Source organism: Taudactylus pleione, unplaced genomic scaffold (assembly GCF_031769625.1).
Source record: "Taudactylus pleione unplaced genomic scaffold, aTauple2 ptg000259l, whole genome shotgun sequence".
Classification (NCBI taxonomy): Eukaryota; Metazoa; Chordata; class Amphibia; order Anura; family Myobatrachidae; genus Taudactylus; species Taudactylus pleione.
The window spans coordinates 5088510-5105187 of record NW_028284661.1 but is presented as its reverse complement, the minus strand read 5'-3'; the positions used below and the strand labels follow the sequence as shown (position 1 = coordinate 5105187).

Here is a 16678-nt window from a genome sequence, read left to right as displayed (position 1 = left end):
AGTAGATGCATATTACTGTACCGAGTCCCAATAAAGCAGCTGTACAGTAGCTAACATTGACCAGAAAACGCACACTAAGCATTACATAATGACAGAGCAACTGATGTTCAGTTATTTTAAAGAACTCTTCTGAACTGAAAGCATTTCTCTCAACATCCCACCGCAGTACAAATTTTATCAGTGGAGCACTCGCCACCTAGAGGTTAAGCAGTGCCATGGCTTATCTTTCGTTCTAGAATACCGCGGTACGCCACAGTACAGCCATCACGTAACATTCCATGGCGTGATACAAGAGTCCTGAATGGCGCGCTATGAGCAATAAACTAGCTGGGCACATCTGTATATAGGTACAAGAAAACTTACTATCCTCCTTTTGTTGGTATGTAGCTGTTTTGACAGACTTTTTTTTATTTTTTTGTCCTTCATTGTGCAACTTCTTTTTGAACAGATGTGTCCTCATACACAAGTGTCTATCATATGGCGTGAGACTTAGAAGCTCTAAGAGATTTAGTATACCTTATATTTCTTTAGATTTTGCGTATTTTGCGCATCGCACATTTAGCAAAAACCAACACACATTGTACTAGAGATGCTAGGCTGCAAATTTAACTGCACAGGAATTGGTTTTACACATTTACAAAGTAGCAGATTAAGCACAATGGGAACTTGGCGTGAGGAAAGCTGCGAATATTCACATTGGAGCTCTTTTTGCTCAGATTCAGACTCATTTGCACACAGATGTACAGATGTCGCAAATCACGAAAACTAGCAAATACAGCTAGTAGTTTTATTTGTGAATATACAGGTGTGTCCTCATGCACCTAGTCTTAATACACCATGCTGCACTAGATGCCTGTTGCCAGTGAGCCGCCTGGTCCCGTTTCGTCTAATGTCTTTTTTGCTCCGTGTGTGTCAGAGTCTGTATATGAAGCACAACAGAACTTGCTGTGAAAAAATCCACGTAGTTTTTCTTATACAGTTTCATATTCTGTCGCACTGATTGCAACTAAGAGGCATTTTTGGGCGAAAGAGACACGCCGTGCAGTCACATGAGCAACTGTGTATGAGAACACATCTGTATGCTGTTGAGTTGTGCTGAATAAACCTTATGTACAGGGCCGGATTAAGGCTTGTGGAGGGGCAACCAAGTTGGAGGGGCCCTATCCATAAAATTGCCATGGCCCCACGCAGCGACTACTATGCCCCTTACCTGGTCTCTGTACTCTCCACTGACCAGCAAGGTCATAGCATGCTACATCATGTTCGCAACACTGCTGGAAACTGACTCCTGCCAACATAGCGGTCACGATCTAGCACACTGCCAGAAGCAAACGCAGATTTTTGAGTGTGACATTAGAGTGAGAGATGGGAAAGGAGGGAGGCAGAGAGAGAGAGAGTGAGACGGGGAGGGAGAGCAAAATAGAGGGAGAGAGGGAGGGGGTGCTCGAGAAGTCATGAGGGGGAGGTTGGAGAGAAATGGAGAGACAGCGGGAGAAAGAGAGGAGGGCAGGGACAAGGAGGGAGACCAATATGGGGGAGAGAGGGATGGAGATATAGAGAGGGAAGGAGGAGTGGCTTGGAGGGTGGGGGGGAAGAGATAGAAAGAGAGGGAGACTGAATGAGCCGGAGAGAAGTCATGAGGGTGAGAGAGTAAAGAGAAAGGAAGAGGGAGGAAGGGTCAGAGCGCGCAGACACTACCTTCTGCAGACTTGCAGCATCAGGCTTCTGATGGGGCGAGTAATTCACAGCATTAGATTCTGCCTCCTACCCATACACCAGTGAATCGCTGCATTATGTAAGCCAGGGGACGGGTCTTCATTGTAGGCCACGGCCTTTCAGTGACTACCGTCACTGCTGTCGGGAGCCGACCACAGATGGTACGGAGTGGTCCGGAATGATTGCGGCAATGTGGGGGGCACTGGACGACCGCCCCGCCTATAATCCGGCCCTGCTTATGTACCTGAAGAGTTTTACAAAAACCTATTTTGGGAATACTTTGTTTTCGAGCAGGACTTTTATGTTCATGGCTAAGTACCTGCTGCTCTCCTTTTTATTACTCCGCAATAGAATACAGAATATCCCACAGCAGCACTTAAAAATAAGGTTTATAGTTCATACATCTGTATTTCTTGTGTATGTATTGTACAGTATTCTGCAATACAAATTCAGTACCAAAAGCACTTACCGTATATACTCGAGTATAAGTCGACCCGAATATAAGCCGAGGTACCTAATTTTACCACAGAAAACTGGGAAAACTTATTGACTCGAGTATAAGCCTAGGGTGGGAAATGCAGCAGCTACTGGTAGTAATATCCCCCCCTGGTAGTGCCCCCAGTAGTAATATCCCCCCCTGGTAGTGCCCCCAGTAGTAATATCCCCCCCTGGTAGTGCCCCCAGTAGTAATATCCCCCCTGGTAGTGCCCCCAGTAGTAATATCCCCCCCTGGTAGTGCCCCCAGTAGTAATATCCCCCCCTGGTAGTGCCCCCAGTAGTAATATCCCCCCCTGGTAGTGCCCCCAGTAGTAATATCCCCCCCTGGTAGTGCCCCCAGTAGTAATATCCCCCCCTGGTAGTGCCCCCAGTAGTAATATCCCCCCCTGGTAGTGCCCCCAGTAGTAATATCCCCCCCTGGTAGTGCCCCCAGTAGTAATATCCCCCCCTGGTAGTGCCCCCAGTAGTAATATCCCCCCCTGGTAGTGCCCCCAGTAGTAATATCCCCCCCTGGTAGTGCCCCCAGTAGTAATATCCCCCCCTGGTAGTGCCCCCAGTAGTAATATCCCCCCCTGGTAGTGCCCCCAGTAGTAATATCCCCCCCTGGTAGTGCCCCCAGTAGTAATATCCCCCCCTGGTAGTGCCCCCAGTAGTAATATCCCCCCCTGGTAGTGCCCCCAGTAGTAATATCCCCCCCTGGTAGTGCCCCCAGTAGTAATATCCCCCCCTGGTAGTGCCCCCAGTAGTAATATCCCCCCCTGGTAGTGCCCCCAGTAGTAATATCCCCCCCTGGTAGTGCCCCCAGTAGTAATACCCCCCCCTGGTAGTGCCCCCAGTAGTAATACCCCCCCCTGGTAGTGCCCCCAGTAGTAATACCCCCCCCTGGTAGTGCCCCCAGTAGTAATACCCCCCCCTGGTAGTGCCCCCAGTAGTAATACCCCCCCTGGTAGTGCCCCCAGTAGTAATACCCCCCCTGGTAGTGCCCCCAGTAGCAACATCCCCCCTGGTAGTGCCCCCCGTAGCAACACCCCCCCTGGTAGTGCCCCCAATATTAATCCCCCCCCTGGTAGTGCCCCCAGTAGCAATATCCCCCCCTGGTAGTGCCCCCAGTAGCAACATCCCCCCTGGTAGTGCCCCCAGTATTCCCCCCTCCCTGGTAGTGCCCCCAGTAGCAACATCCCCCTCCTGGTAGTTCCCCCATTATTAATCCCCCCTCTGGTAGTGTCCCCCGGTAGTAGCCCCCCAGTAGAAAGAAATGTAAAAAAAAAAAACCACTTACCTGTAACCCCGCTCCTGGTCCCGACGCTGCTACAGGCTCCTCTGCCGCTTTGCATAATGGGAGAGACGTCGTCATGACGACGTCTCTCCCATTACCCACTGCGGGAGCCGGAAGATGGCTCCCGCAGTGGCAGCAGCAGTAGTCGCTGAGAGTCTGACAGACTCTCAGCGGCTGCTGATTACACCAAACACATAGTTGCCGGCTCCGGCGGCTGTGTGTTTAGCAGTGTGTAGTGCTGACCGAACTCCGTCCGGTCAGCGCTACACACGCGGTGCAGGCTGTGTCACAGTGACACAGTCTGCACCTTGGCCCGCATGGTACGCTACTCAGCAGCGTACCATGCTGGCATGACTCGAGTATAAGCCGAGGGGGTGCTTTTTCAGCACAAAAAATGTGCTGAAAAACTCGGCTTATACTCGAGTATATACGGTATGTTTATTTTGTGATAGATATATATATATATATATATATATATAAAATATAAGTGCTGAAATATTACATAGCGCTCTGTACATCGAGAGGGTCATGATACAAATGTATTTTTATTTATTAACAGTTTCTTATATAATGTAGCATATTCCATTGCGCTTTACAATTGGAAACGTTAATAGAACAAAACAGGGTAATAACAAATCACATAGAATGATACAAAACAGGAGATATAACTAACCCTAAATGAGATTTTATTTAAGAATGAAAGATCTTTTTTAGAAAGCAATACGGGTTATTGAATGTATTTAAATACTGTTTGTGTGGGGTAGTGGGTTTATTTAGTTTTTTTTTTGTCTTTCTAATTTTGCAGCAAACTCTGGCTTTCCAAACACAAGGAGATTCAGCAATACTAACTTTAGGTTAGGAACACTGTACTGACTGGCTTGTTGTGCTTTATGCAGTGCTGCATATAATATAATGTAATACAATTTGCAGGTGCCATGCAGTCTGAGTCTGCTGGTAGTCCTAAATGGGTAATGATATTGTTTGTACAAATAGACCTGAAATGATCCAGTGAGCTCATTGCTGAATTTGATGCCTCCTGCTAACGCTCTGCATGTCATGTAGCCATTTCTCTGTGGTGCACATTTGGCATTTTTTATACAGCCTAAACATTTGCAAAGCTGCTGCTTGAAATTATAAATGACTGAAGCAAGTTACATTGCCACATGTAATCTGTTGACATTTATGCAGTAATTTAGATTCTGAGAATATATTAGTGGTTCTTTACATTGCTACCAGCTTCTTATATGATGATGCATATTGTCATTCTATGCTGCTATGATTAAACATGTTTGTAAATAAAGAGACACTGCTGCCCGCTAGCGCAGACACTACAGTTATAGGACCATCTGAGTCATTTCTCTCCAACTCCAGATAATTACCAGAGGCCAGTTACAGCGGCTGGGAGAATGAGCTGCTCAGAGCGTCAAGCAGACCTTGCCAGTATCAGTGGTTATAAATAGATAGACCCCAGAGTTGTTACTATTGCATGTGTGTCCAGAGCAGTATCGGAGCACTGTATTTCACTCTTCTTTCTACTTTTATTGTGCAGTCTGCAGAACAGAGACCACCTGGCTAGTGTGACTTAGTTAATGTTTCAGTTAATTTATAGTATCAGTGACTGGCAAATTTATCTTACCTTATACAGACGTTAATTCTGCCTACTGCAGAGTAATTACAAACTTTAACCTTTTGTGCTTTGCTTTTATTATTCCTTTTATTATTGTGCTGTTGATTAATTTTGTTAGATTTGACACAAGTCTGACACACGCCTAAACAATTGTCTTAGCAATCATAAGATTGGCAACCTCTTGTTAGTGTTTACACACAAAATCCTATTTTGTATCAAGAAAGCAGTTCTCACATGCATATCTGTTTTATATGAATACTGGTATATCTGAGACTAGTGTAGGCGCAATGCCACCTATTCTGTACAACATGTCTTCTGATGCTCCCCCAGTCACAGTTTAAGGCAGATTGTAATAGTGTGTACATATGAAGCTGTATGTTACTTTGGACTTTCAATCCTGTAATTGACAGAATACTTGCTTCTCACGTATGCTTGTACTAGTGTGCACCTACAGTAGCTTTTTAGACAAATCTGAATGGAACGTTCATAAGACATGACACACCTCTCACTGTACAGTAATCTAATATTTTTTGACAGTTTGAGTTGAATTACAAATCCTTACATGAATAAGATGCAATGGTAATGTCAGAATCAGCAGTGATGTTGAGCCAGAACAAGGTTTATTTCAAATGCCATTAAATCTAAAAACACTTGTCTAGTATAAATTAATGTTTCTGTCGCATACAGACACACCTATATTACATACTATTACACACACACATTAAATGAACACTCACTTTAAATAGTCACAAATTTGATACCTGAACATCCCACGCCAAAGCGTGTTTTTTTTTTTTTCTTTTCTTAATTTATTTTTATCAGCTCATTCCAAAACCATAGACATTAATGTGAAGTTGGTCCCCCCCTTGTGAATATACAAGCTTCTACTCTTCAGTAGATGTAGGAAAATGGATGCAGGGATTTGCATCTAGTCAACCAAAAGAGCATTAATGAAGTCGGACACTGGTGTTGGAAATAAAGCCTGGCTTGCAGTCAGAATCCTAATTCGTTACGAAGTTGTTAAAAGGTGATGAGCCTAGTTTTGTGCAATGGGGCTCTGTCATGCTGAAGCAAGAAAGGTCAATCAGAAAACTTTTTGAAAATTGGAAGTAAACAAAACTCGATGCCACAGCATATAGTGACATTCTAGAGATTTCCTTTTACTGGAACTAATTGGGCCAGAGCAAACAGTGGCAAAGACAAAAAGACACTCCCTTGCATGTAAAAATACCTAGAGGGGGAGAGCCCTCGGCGCACAATCAAAGAAACCTAAAATGTGTATTATACATTTCATGGAAGGTAACTTTATAGGTGAAAAATAGGATCACCACATTTGACTACGGGGCACTTTGCTAATGCCCAAAAAAGGGTCAGAATTTGCACTAAAATCATAGAAAAAATGGCGTTAGCGCAGATAAGTAAATGGGATGCAAAATAAATTGTAGCAATATTGTGCATTCAATATGATAAATGATTAACCACATTCTCTAGAATGATACAAAGAGGTGGCAATATAAATGTGTTAATATCAAAAATAATATACATGCATAGTTACATGGGTTAGGAGCTTCCATCAAAAAAAAAACAGTACATTGAAACACTTAAGACTATTTTTTTATTTTATATCAATAGATATGAACAGTATTCAATATTAATAAACAAGCCTATAATAAGCACATACTAATTAGTATAAAACATGCACTACTATGATAAGCATATAATTAATGGCAGGTTAGTTTGCAAAATCCTATTGCATATAATTTTGTACATATTAATGCATAGAAAACTTGAGTCTTAGTCAATAATTAGACGATCCAGCTACTGTGTCTACTATGAAATGGTGTATCTGGTTCCAAATGAGTGGCCTATGCTCTAGGAAAGTACTTCCAAATGGGAGGCAATATAAACTCCTAAAGGAGAGATGTAGAAGAAAACTGCTGGTGGAGTAGAACCAAGTAGGCACAGTCTTAGAGGCCAAAGGAGAGGACTGTGTTAAGGAGGGTAGGATGGTCGACCGTGTCGAAGGAGGCAATGAAGAAGGATGAGGTGAGAGAAATGATACTTAGGTTTGGTGGTGAGAAGGGCATTGGTGACCATGGTGAGGGCAGTTTCAGTGGATGGGGTGGAAACCAGATTGAAGATGGTTGAGAAGGGAGGGGACACATAGTAAACTGTGGTACGGCAGAAGTAGACAAACTTCCCAAGGAGCTTGGAGGCAAAGGGGAGGAGAAGAGATGGGTAAAGCTGGGTACACAGCTGGGTTCCATGATCCGGTGTAAGACTGTGCAATATATCTTTACATTTTGCATGTAACAGCACTAAGTCGTTCATTGCCTTGTCCCATCTGCTGTGCAGAACAGCAGATAGGACGATGTAATAAACAACCGTCGTGAAAGATACATCATTCGATATTTTGTGTAGTGTGTACCCGGTTTGGATGGACAAACACCTAACTCTTTGGACCTTATTCAGAAGCAGAATGGAAAAATGCATCCCAAAAAAATCATGTTTGTTTTACCCAATGTTTACCAACCTCAGTCCGCAAGGCACACTAACAGTCCAGGTTTTAGTGATATCCATGCTTGAGCACAGATGGTTAAATCAAAGTAACTGAAGTACTAAAGACACCTGTGCTGAAGTATGGCTATCCTTACAACCTGGACTGTTAATGTGCCTTGAGGACCATGGTTTAACCTATTCAGAAAGCAGCAATGCTAGAATGTTTGTTGTTGTAGCTCCCTCCACTTCACGTGCCTGTGTCAGATGGGGCTGGAATATGACTGGAGGCGTTTTTTCTCTAAGTGCTGAAACCGCTAAAAATTGCACTACGTAATGCTGGTGCTCATATAATCCCAAGTAGCTTGTCACATCTTAAATACAAAGCAGAAGCAAGTAGTAATTTTCTCATATATATATTATAAAAACACTTGAATGAATATGCAGATGTCCCCTTCCAGAACTAAGCATGAAGCATTATTTTTTTGTGTGAGTGTGCAATGCAGTGTAAAGTTCTGTCTTTAAAAGGATTTGGTGCGGGATACCGGCGGTCAGAATTCTGACGCTGGCATCCCGACAGGGTTAGGATACCATTGGTAAGTACCCTAACCCTCCCTCCCCGAATCTGAAACCTAACCTCCCCCCTGGTGCCTAACCCCACTACTTAACATCGGGATGCTGGTACCAGGATTGTGACTGGTGTTGAGATTTCGGCGCCAGAGTCCCATCAGCCAGTATTTCAACTACATCCCCTTTAAAATGCTGTTCTAGCAGTTATAGTGATTGGTTGCAAATGTTTAACACACATTTATACACAATCAGATATTCATAAACATACACCAAGAGTTATAGCACTTGCAAATCAGACACCTCCAGCCTGCTGCTTTTGGGACTTTTTATATGTGTTCGCTGGTTAGACGTATGCTGGAAAAAGGCACACATTGCAAGAAGACACATGCACACTAAAGCAAAATCAAATTTACGTATGAATAAAAATAAAGCTGCAAATTGCAATTAGAAGAATGTAAATGGCATTATTCAGATTAAGATCTATCAACCTTGTGTAGGATCGGATTCAGTATAATTTAAATCCCGACAGCGGCAGCCGGACAAGGATTAAATCCCGATCGTCCCAAGGTAAGTATTCACTAACCTATTCTACCCCCTAACCCTCCCTTAGGGGGTGCCTAACCCTAACCTCCCCCCTAAGTGCCTAAACCTAATCCCCCCCTTCCCCGCCGCCTAAATCTAAGTACCCGGGGGGGTGCCTAACCCTAACCTCCCCCCAGGGATGCCTAACCCCCCTTCCCCTAGCCTAAACCTAACCTCCCAGGGGAGTGCCTTACCTCTAAGACCCCCTGGGAACCCTATCCCAAAACCCCCCTCCCCACGGCTGTCCGCGCCCGTCGCTCGGCTTAACTTTGATCCGTGTCCCAGGTATCGGTCTTCCGGCGTAGGGAAAATGACAGGCGTCGGGATTCCAACGCCTGTCATTTAACCCTTGCCGGGATTATACAGTTGGGAAGCCGGTGGTCGGGACTCTGTCCATCGGCTTCCCGACTGTTTCCCGTAGGATCTGCCCTGTTACTAAAATGTCAAAAAATTACTCGATGAGCAACTGTGATTGAATGTGGGCCAATCTACTACTTCCCTGATAGTTGCAATAAAGATCTGTATTGGGAAAACCTCGTTATTGAATTATTTATAGAACATTTCCTTTTTTCTGTGTTATATTGCTATCTTTTTGGAGGTGTGTGCAGACTTTGTAAAGATTTAAAGACTTGCAGCCAAAACTAAACTACTTGAGGACAGAGATTCATAAGAATACATAAACTGCATTCAAAGCAACAAGTGACAAGTCATAAGCTGCTCTGAATATTTTATGTATTACAAATTGGCCCCTATCCCAGTTCTGTAAGAAGGAGTTTACAAGAGTTGAGCCATGGCAAAAACTGCAATCGAGCTCTTGTTCTGTTGTAATACAAAGCAGTTATAGCATTATGAAATAATATAGTAGCAAGCATGTGATTAGCAGAGTCTTTTCATATTGTAAAAACAATTAAGATATTGGCTACTTTTACACTGTTGAGAAATTGGAAAAAATCCCTAGTGAGTGGCGCAAAAAGAAAGCCGAGTGATTCAACCATATGAAATCTCACCAAATTTCAGTACAAGTAAATAAACAAAAAGAATTTGTGACTCAAAGGAAAAGGCGGTCGTGCAAAAAAATAAATGGGAAATATTACGTTCCTCGGGGGTTAGGCACCCCCCCGGGGTATTTAGGTTTAGGCAGCGGGGAAGGGGGGATTAGTGTTAGGCACTTGGGGGGGAGGTTAGGCACCCCTAAGGAGGGTTAGGGGGTTAGGTTAGTTAGTACTTACCTTAGCGACGATCGGGATTTCCAGCGCTGTCTCGCTTCCACTGCCTGGAACTCTGCTTTTGTCGGCCAGGCGCTGCTGGGAATTGAACCAGATTCCGTTTTTATGAACCCTTGGTGGAAAACAGCATACTGGTTTGTATTATAATTTTAGTGTATTAAGACTGAATTTTAATTACCAGCAACAGTGTCAAAGTAAATAAACAAAAAGAATTAATGTGACTCAAAAGAAAAGGCGCTTGTGCAAATAAATAATTAGATAAATAGGAAATTTTACGTTCCTTGGAAGGAAGAAGTGTCCGTGATAGAGGTCTGGAGAGAGCTTCCTTCTTTATCCTCCAGTATATAAGTGATATCATAAAAACACAAAAAGACAAATACATATGTGTATTACAGTTATTTTCTAATTTAATTGTGTATAAATGTTTCTTTGTAGTGAAGATGATTCATTCAAATGGGTGCAGGCGTACCTCAACTCACACTCAATGGTGTAATTTCATACATCAAAAGGTTTCTTTAATTTCACCTCCATGTTTAAAGTGGTATATAGCCCAAACCAGAAAGGAAAAAGAAAAATGGCGTACCCCGCTCACTATAAGAATGTAGGGTTGAAACGGAATCGGTATGATATGCCGGCTGCCGCATGACCAGGAGTTCGATTCCCGGCAGCGGCAGGCCGACAAAACAGCAGAGCCCGACAGCGCTGGAAATCCCGATCGTGGTGAGGTAAGTATGAACTAACCTAACCCTCCTTAGGGGTGCCTAACCCTAACCTCCCCCCTGTGCCTAACCCTAATCCCCCCTCTAAGTGCCTAACCCCCCCCTTCCCCGCTGCCTAAACCTAAGTCCCCCGCGGGGGTGCCTAACCCTCCCTCCCCCTAGCCTAACCCTCCCGGGGGGGTGCCTAACCATAAGTCCCCCCCGGGTGCCCTAAACCTAACCCTCCCCCCCCCCCCCCCCGCGCGGCTGCCCGCTCGCGGCGCCCGGCATCCGCTCGATCGGGATGTCCGGGCACTGTCTCCCGGCATTAGGGAAATGAGCGACGTCTAGATATAGACGCCGGTCGTTTATCCCACGGCGGGATAAAGCAGTCGGGAAGCCGTGGGATAATTCTTCCCTCTCTACCTACCAACACCTGTGCTTGCTCTCATTCAACACCCTCTCACATGCACCCTCTACCATCATTCACTGGCACTCTCTCTGCACTCACGCTCTTGCTCATTCTATATGCCCACACTCTATAACAATTGACGCTCACTCTCTATACCGGTGACCACGCTCTATCACTTTATACCAGTGCTCGCTATATATATATATATATATATATAAAAATAAAATGTGTGTGTGCCCGCACTCGCTCTGTTACTTTCTAAGTTAAGAACACCCCAAATTCCTCCAAAATGGCAGTTAGCTATGCTCTGCAGTTTCCGAATGTGATATCTATTAGGTGTTCTATATTCACTGGATGGAATATTCTTTACGATTTTGATGTGATAATTATTGTTTTGGGTTTTTTTTGGTTGTTTTTTTTATTGTTATATTGTATTGTTCAATTGGAATATATTTTTAATAAAAAATACTCAGTTTAAAAAAAAAATGGCAGTTAGCTCTTAATTTACAAATACATAAATATATGACCCGATAATGGTTCTATTATCATGTAGCATAGGGACCACCAGAACAGATACGCCTTGCCATGGCTGGTGGCTTACCATATATTTGCAAATGTATACAACTGAGATCTCTGCATTATTATTATTCCACTTTTGCAATCCTATTTGCAGTGTGCTGGAGGAATCTGTTTGTTTTTGTTTTTTTTGTCTAGACTAACACCTCCATTTAATGCATCTGTGGTGGACTTATAAATTGATTTGAGCAACTTCCATTCTGTGTATCGCTCCCTCCATTTTTTTCTAAAGTATGTTGACAGCATTTTACCCTATTGAACATGACTTTCACATGTTTTTCATACATCTATATGATTCCTTGCTCTCTCAAGTCTACAGTTAAGCAGATTTTAAATCTGTCATTCAGTTTGCGTACAGGTTTTTTTTTTTTTTCTTATGCAGATTATATTTTACTATATAACATTCTTGCACCAAAATTCCGTTCTCCGCGGTGAGCTGATTGATTACGATAAGCAATCTTCACTCGTCTTTGAACCAGAAGATATCTTGCCGTGAAGTACCTTAACGACTGTTTCAGAGGCACATTATGGAGAATTTATTTAACTCCCTAGGATTCAAAGAATATACTTTATTCATCATCACAACATTAAAAATAGAGAGGTTGCTTACGTGATAACAAACTTAATCTTCTATTGTATAGTTTTTATTGTAGCAATAAAGATAACTGAAGTCCTACCATATGTACATTTTTAATACACTTTATTACTGCACTTAATTTTTTATACTTTGGGGTCAATCCAATTAGGCACCCCCTTCCCAGCCCGATCTTTCCCCGGACTCTCACATTTTTGCTTGCAGCTCCAACAGAAATGTGCGAGTCCGGAGGTACCTTAAGTGCGGCATACAGCCACACTTACTCGCGGGTGCATCATGTCCTAAAGTCATTGTTCCATGTTCTATAAAATAAGTTCTTACTATTTAGGCTTATGTTTTTTTTATGTTTCTATCTTTTTGTTTTTATTTAGCGGCATTGGTCGAAATTGGCCCTGGGCTTCAGGTGGTAGCAGTATCCTGGCTGAGTTCGGAACCTTACATTTGGAATTTATCCATTTAACTCAAGTATCAGGAAATCCAGTTTTTGCCGAAAAGGTTTGTAAGTTATGCCTAGCTAAGCAAGTTCCTAAGCATGCTAAATTGCTAAAAAAACATAAAGGAAGCATCATCATCCAGTAGCATGTGACTACTCTTACTGGATTTTGTAAACTAATTGCATTTAATTAATATTGCAGTTCACGGTTCTACAGAGGTTGATGACCTCTTAATATCTCATCAAATTTCAGGTCCTCTTAAGGGAGAGTGAGAGGGTTGTTTTGTAAAATACTGTAAATCTCTTCTAATATGGTGTTGAAGTTTCCTGGAAATTGCCATTTTTATTTCATCTGAATACACTTTCCAGCAACTTTGAAGATGAATTCAAAATAAGTGCGTTGACAATTGGGAAGCCCTAGTGCCTGCTGAGATCTGTAATTTACAAACAGCATGCTAGCACACCTTGATTAATGAATGATGTAGACTGTTTGACTAGCAAGCCAACAAGAAAATATTAGCATTTAGTTTGTAGCTTGTGTACATGTTATTTTAGCACCTCTTCATGAGCATTAATTTCTTCTTCTTTCACCTTACCAGTAATATCTATAATGCTGTACAATAATGTTGAATCTAGTTTTAAATCTACCAATAACCTCAACCTACCAATAACATTCTTTATAAGAAGGGTCTCATTTAAAATCAATTTAGTAAAATTTTCATGGCCACCTCCTTAGGATGGGTACTACAGTATAATTAGCTTTACAGCAGACAATTATTTAATCCTATTTACTCCAGTGATGTGCAGCCAAGTGCTTCTATGCAGTTATCCGCCCTTATGTGACTTCTAATATATCCTTCTATAGTTTGCGTATCTTATGGGTACAGTATATTCGGTTGAGAATGTTTTTTTCCATGTAACGTAAACAATAGATTTAGATATGTTGATTGTCGACATCATGACTGCAAACCATTTCTTATAATATACACTGGATACCAGAAACCTAATATGATACCCAGTTTATATAGACACCTTCCAATAAAGAGACCCAGAGCATAGGATTTTCCTTAAAGTGCCCCATACATCAGGTGGACATTTCACAGATTCCCCAATCCAACCGGATCAGCAGGTCGTCAATGATTGCCGAACCGTCTGGGAATCTGTGAAACTCTTAAAAATCCCTGATTTGCTGATCACGATCACATTTTGATCGTGATCAGCAAGTCAGGGAAATCCAACATCTGCGTCTGGGAATTGGCCCAATCCATCGCTGATAAATGGGGGGGCCTTATGTCACAGATTTTACAGGTGGTGATGGAATGGATTAAAAGGAATGGTTGACCTAAAGCATAATTCTTATATAAGAATTATGCCTTAGGTTAACCATTTGTTGTCAAAAACAAATTATGATGTTACTATTTATTGAAAAATAACATTGAAATCAATTTGTAATGGAATACCAATAGAGACATTATTTTATTTTGGTATTCTGTGCTGGGCTGGACTATATTCCATCACCACTGGTAAAACCTGCGCCTAAGAGAAAATCCTATGCTCTGTTTATCCTGGGAGAACTCTGGATCCCTCTCATTCTCTGAAATGCAGCAAAATCTACAGGAATGCTGTTTCAATAGTGGAGCGGTGCAGATTCCTTATGTCCATGGTCCATACACAGACCCAGGCTTACATAGTCACAAAAATTAATACTTAGACATGGATAAACATACACATGAACAAAATGCATATATGCACACATACCTATACATGATGGCATAACGCCATAGCATTCTCTGTATTTGGCGTTACATTTACCATCCCTACCAACACTCTCTCACTGGAAATCAGGGAAACTTTACTTGTTGCGACACACAGAAAGCTAGCACTTCATTCTAGTAAGTTTGTTAAAAGTTTATTCATTATTTATATAGCACACACATTACGCAGCACTTTACAGAAAATATTTAGTCATTCACATCAGTCCCTGCCCCAGTGGATCTTACAACTGATATTTTACACAAATAAATACTGTACACTAGCGTTAATGTTCTTGTCAGAATCCAACTAATCTACAGATGTGTCCATATACATCTATCCTCTGTGCGCTACACAACGTTGGGGCTCCGTGTGACTCAGTAGCGCCAAGCGTTTTTTTCGGGCAACTTTTTACCTTCAAATGCATCGTATTTGCACTGTGATGCGAGTAGGTAGCACAAGCATCTTCTGCTGATTAAAATTATATGCAGCATGCCTAGCGTTTCATCCGCAGTGGCTCACAGAACAAGCATGCTGCATATGATTTTGCTACCTATTAGCATCGCTGTGCAAATAAGATGCATTTGAAGGTTAAAAGTTGCATGAAAAGACGCTCAGCGCTACTGAGTCATGTGACTGGAAGTGCTGTTTAACGATCAAGGAGGCTAGATGTATGAGAGCACATCTGTACAAGTATAATTTTGTATTATGGGAGGAAACCAAAGTACCCAGAGGAAACTCGCGCATTCATGGCTATTATTATTATTATTGTTTATTTATATGGCGACACTAGTGTTCTGCAGCGCCTAACAAAGTACATAAACAAATAGGTGACCATTGACTTACAGTACAATACAATGCAAGACAAGGACATGGATAATATACATTGCTACATTGGCGACCATAACTCCCAAATAAGCAACCAAGTGTTAAGTACCTTAATGGGGAGTAAGAAGTGGATGAAAGTAAAGAAGGAGAAGCACAAGAGGGTAGAGGTCCCTGCTCGTAAGAGCTTACATTCTGGAGGGGAGGGGCAGACATACAGGCGTGACACAGATGGGGTAGACAGGGAGGAATGAGCATGTAGCAGGAAGTTAGGATGAGAGATGGAAGGCTTTGATGAAGTAGTGGATCTTGAGAGCCCGTTTGAAGAACTGTGCAGAGTCTGAAGGGGAGAAGGAGAGAGAGCTATCAAACACTCAGTGCTTTGATGTCGTAATGCTAACCACTACACCAACTGTGCTCTCCATATATTTACAGATATCGTGATTTTTTTTTTAAGATATTTTGTATATGGCAATTTAGATTTTGTTTTTGTATATTTTGTGCTGAATGTTGTGGTTTTATTTATTTTTTTTATTTTGCTCTTGCATTGATTATAAAATGTAATTGACATATCCAAAATGCCGGATACATGTTAATATTCATCTGATCACGATAGATTTTGAACATTAAACAGATCATATATTATGCTGGGTAGCAGCATCAGTGCATAGTGACGTGCTTAAAATAGTATTAACTCAGTAACCTATGCTGTATGCATTTTCTTCTGAACTTTGTGTTGTAGCTGTGTACTATACTGGCTGATTGTCACATGCTGGGCATTAATAATGAAACTATAGTTTTTATTTCAAATGCATCAATAAAGTGAAATACATATGCTTATTTTAGGTTATGAATATTCGAAAAGTGTTAAATCGATTGGATAAACCTCAAGGGCTTTATCCCAACTACCTGAATCCAAATAGCGGACAATGGGGACAACGTAAGTGTATTTGTTCCTTTGTAGAATTCATTGAGCATGATTTTTTTTGTTTTCAGGACAGAAACTGTAGTCTTTTTTGTTTGGAATTGTATAATTTTTTTTTTTTTTAAACCTAGTCGCATTGATTTTTAATGGTCCAGGCTGATATGCTGAATCATACAGTAGTTTCACACTTCGATACAAGCCGCACCATCTCCATGATGGATTTGATGACGGCTAGTCACAAAATAAAAGGGCTGATTGATCAAGGTGAAAAGTCTTGTAGTCAGAGAAGAGGTTTGTTTTTGCCAACAATAGGATATTCTCAGCAATGCACTATATATTAAAGGATACTATGGGAGCTATAAATGAATCTATTAACTAAAGTTGCATAACCTGTTAATGTCCTCAAATTTTTAGAATTGGCAAATATAATGTAACTTTTATCGTAACTCAACAAACTAAGGGCACCTAAAA

The 16678-nt window shown here is 41.8% G+C and overlaps 1 protein-coding gene across 1 annotated transcript in view; it reads left to right on the top strand.

Annotated features, from left to right (window-relative positions):
* MAN1A1 (mannosidase alpha class 1A member 1) overlaps positions 1-16678 on the top strand; it is a 286634-nt gene that overhangs the window by 207049 nt on the left and 62907 nt on the right. Inside the window, exons 6-7 of the mRNA XM_088480988.1 lie at positions 12644-12767; positions 16129-16222. Coding sequence (XP_088337114.1) covers positions 12644-12767; positions 16129-16222 — 218 coding nt within the window. The remainder of the gene's footprint in view (positions 1-12643; positions 12768-16128; positions 16223-16678) is intronic.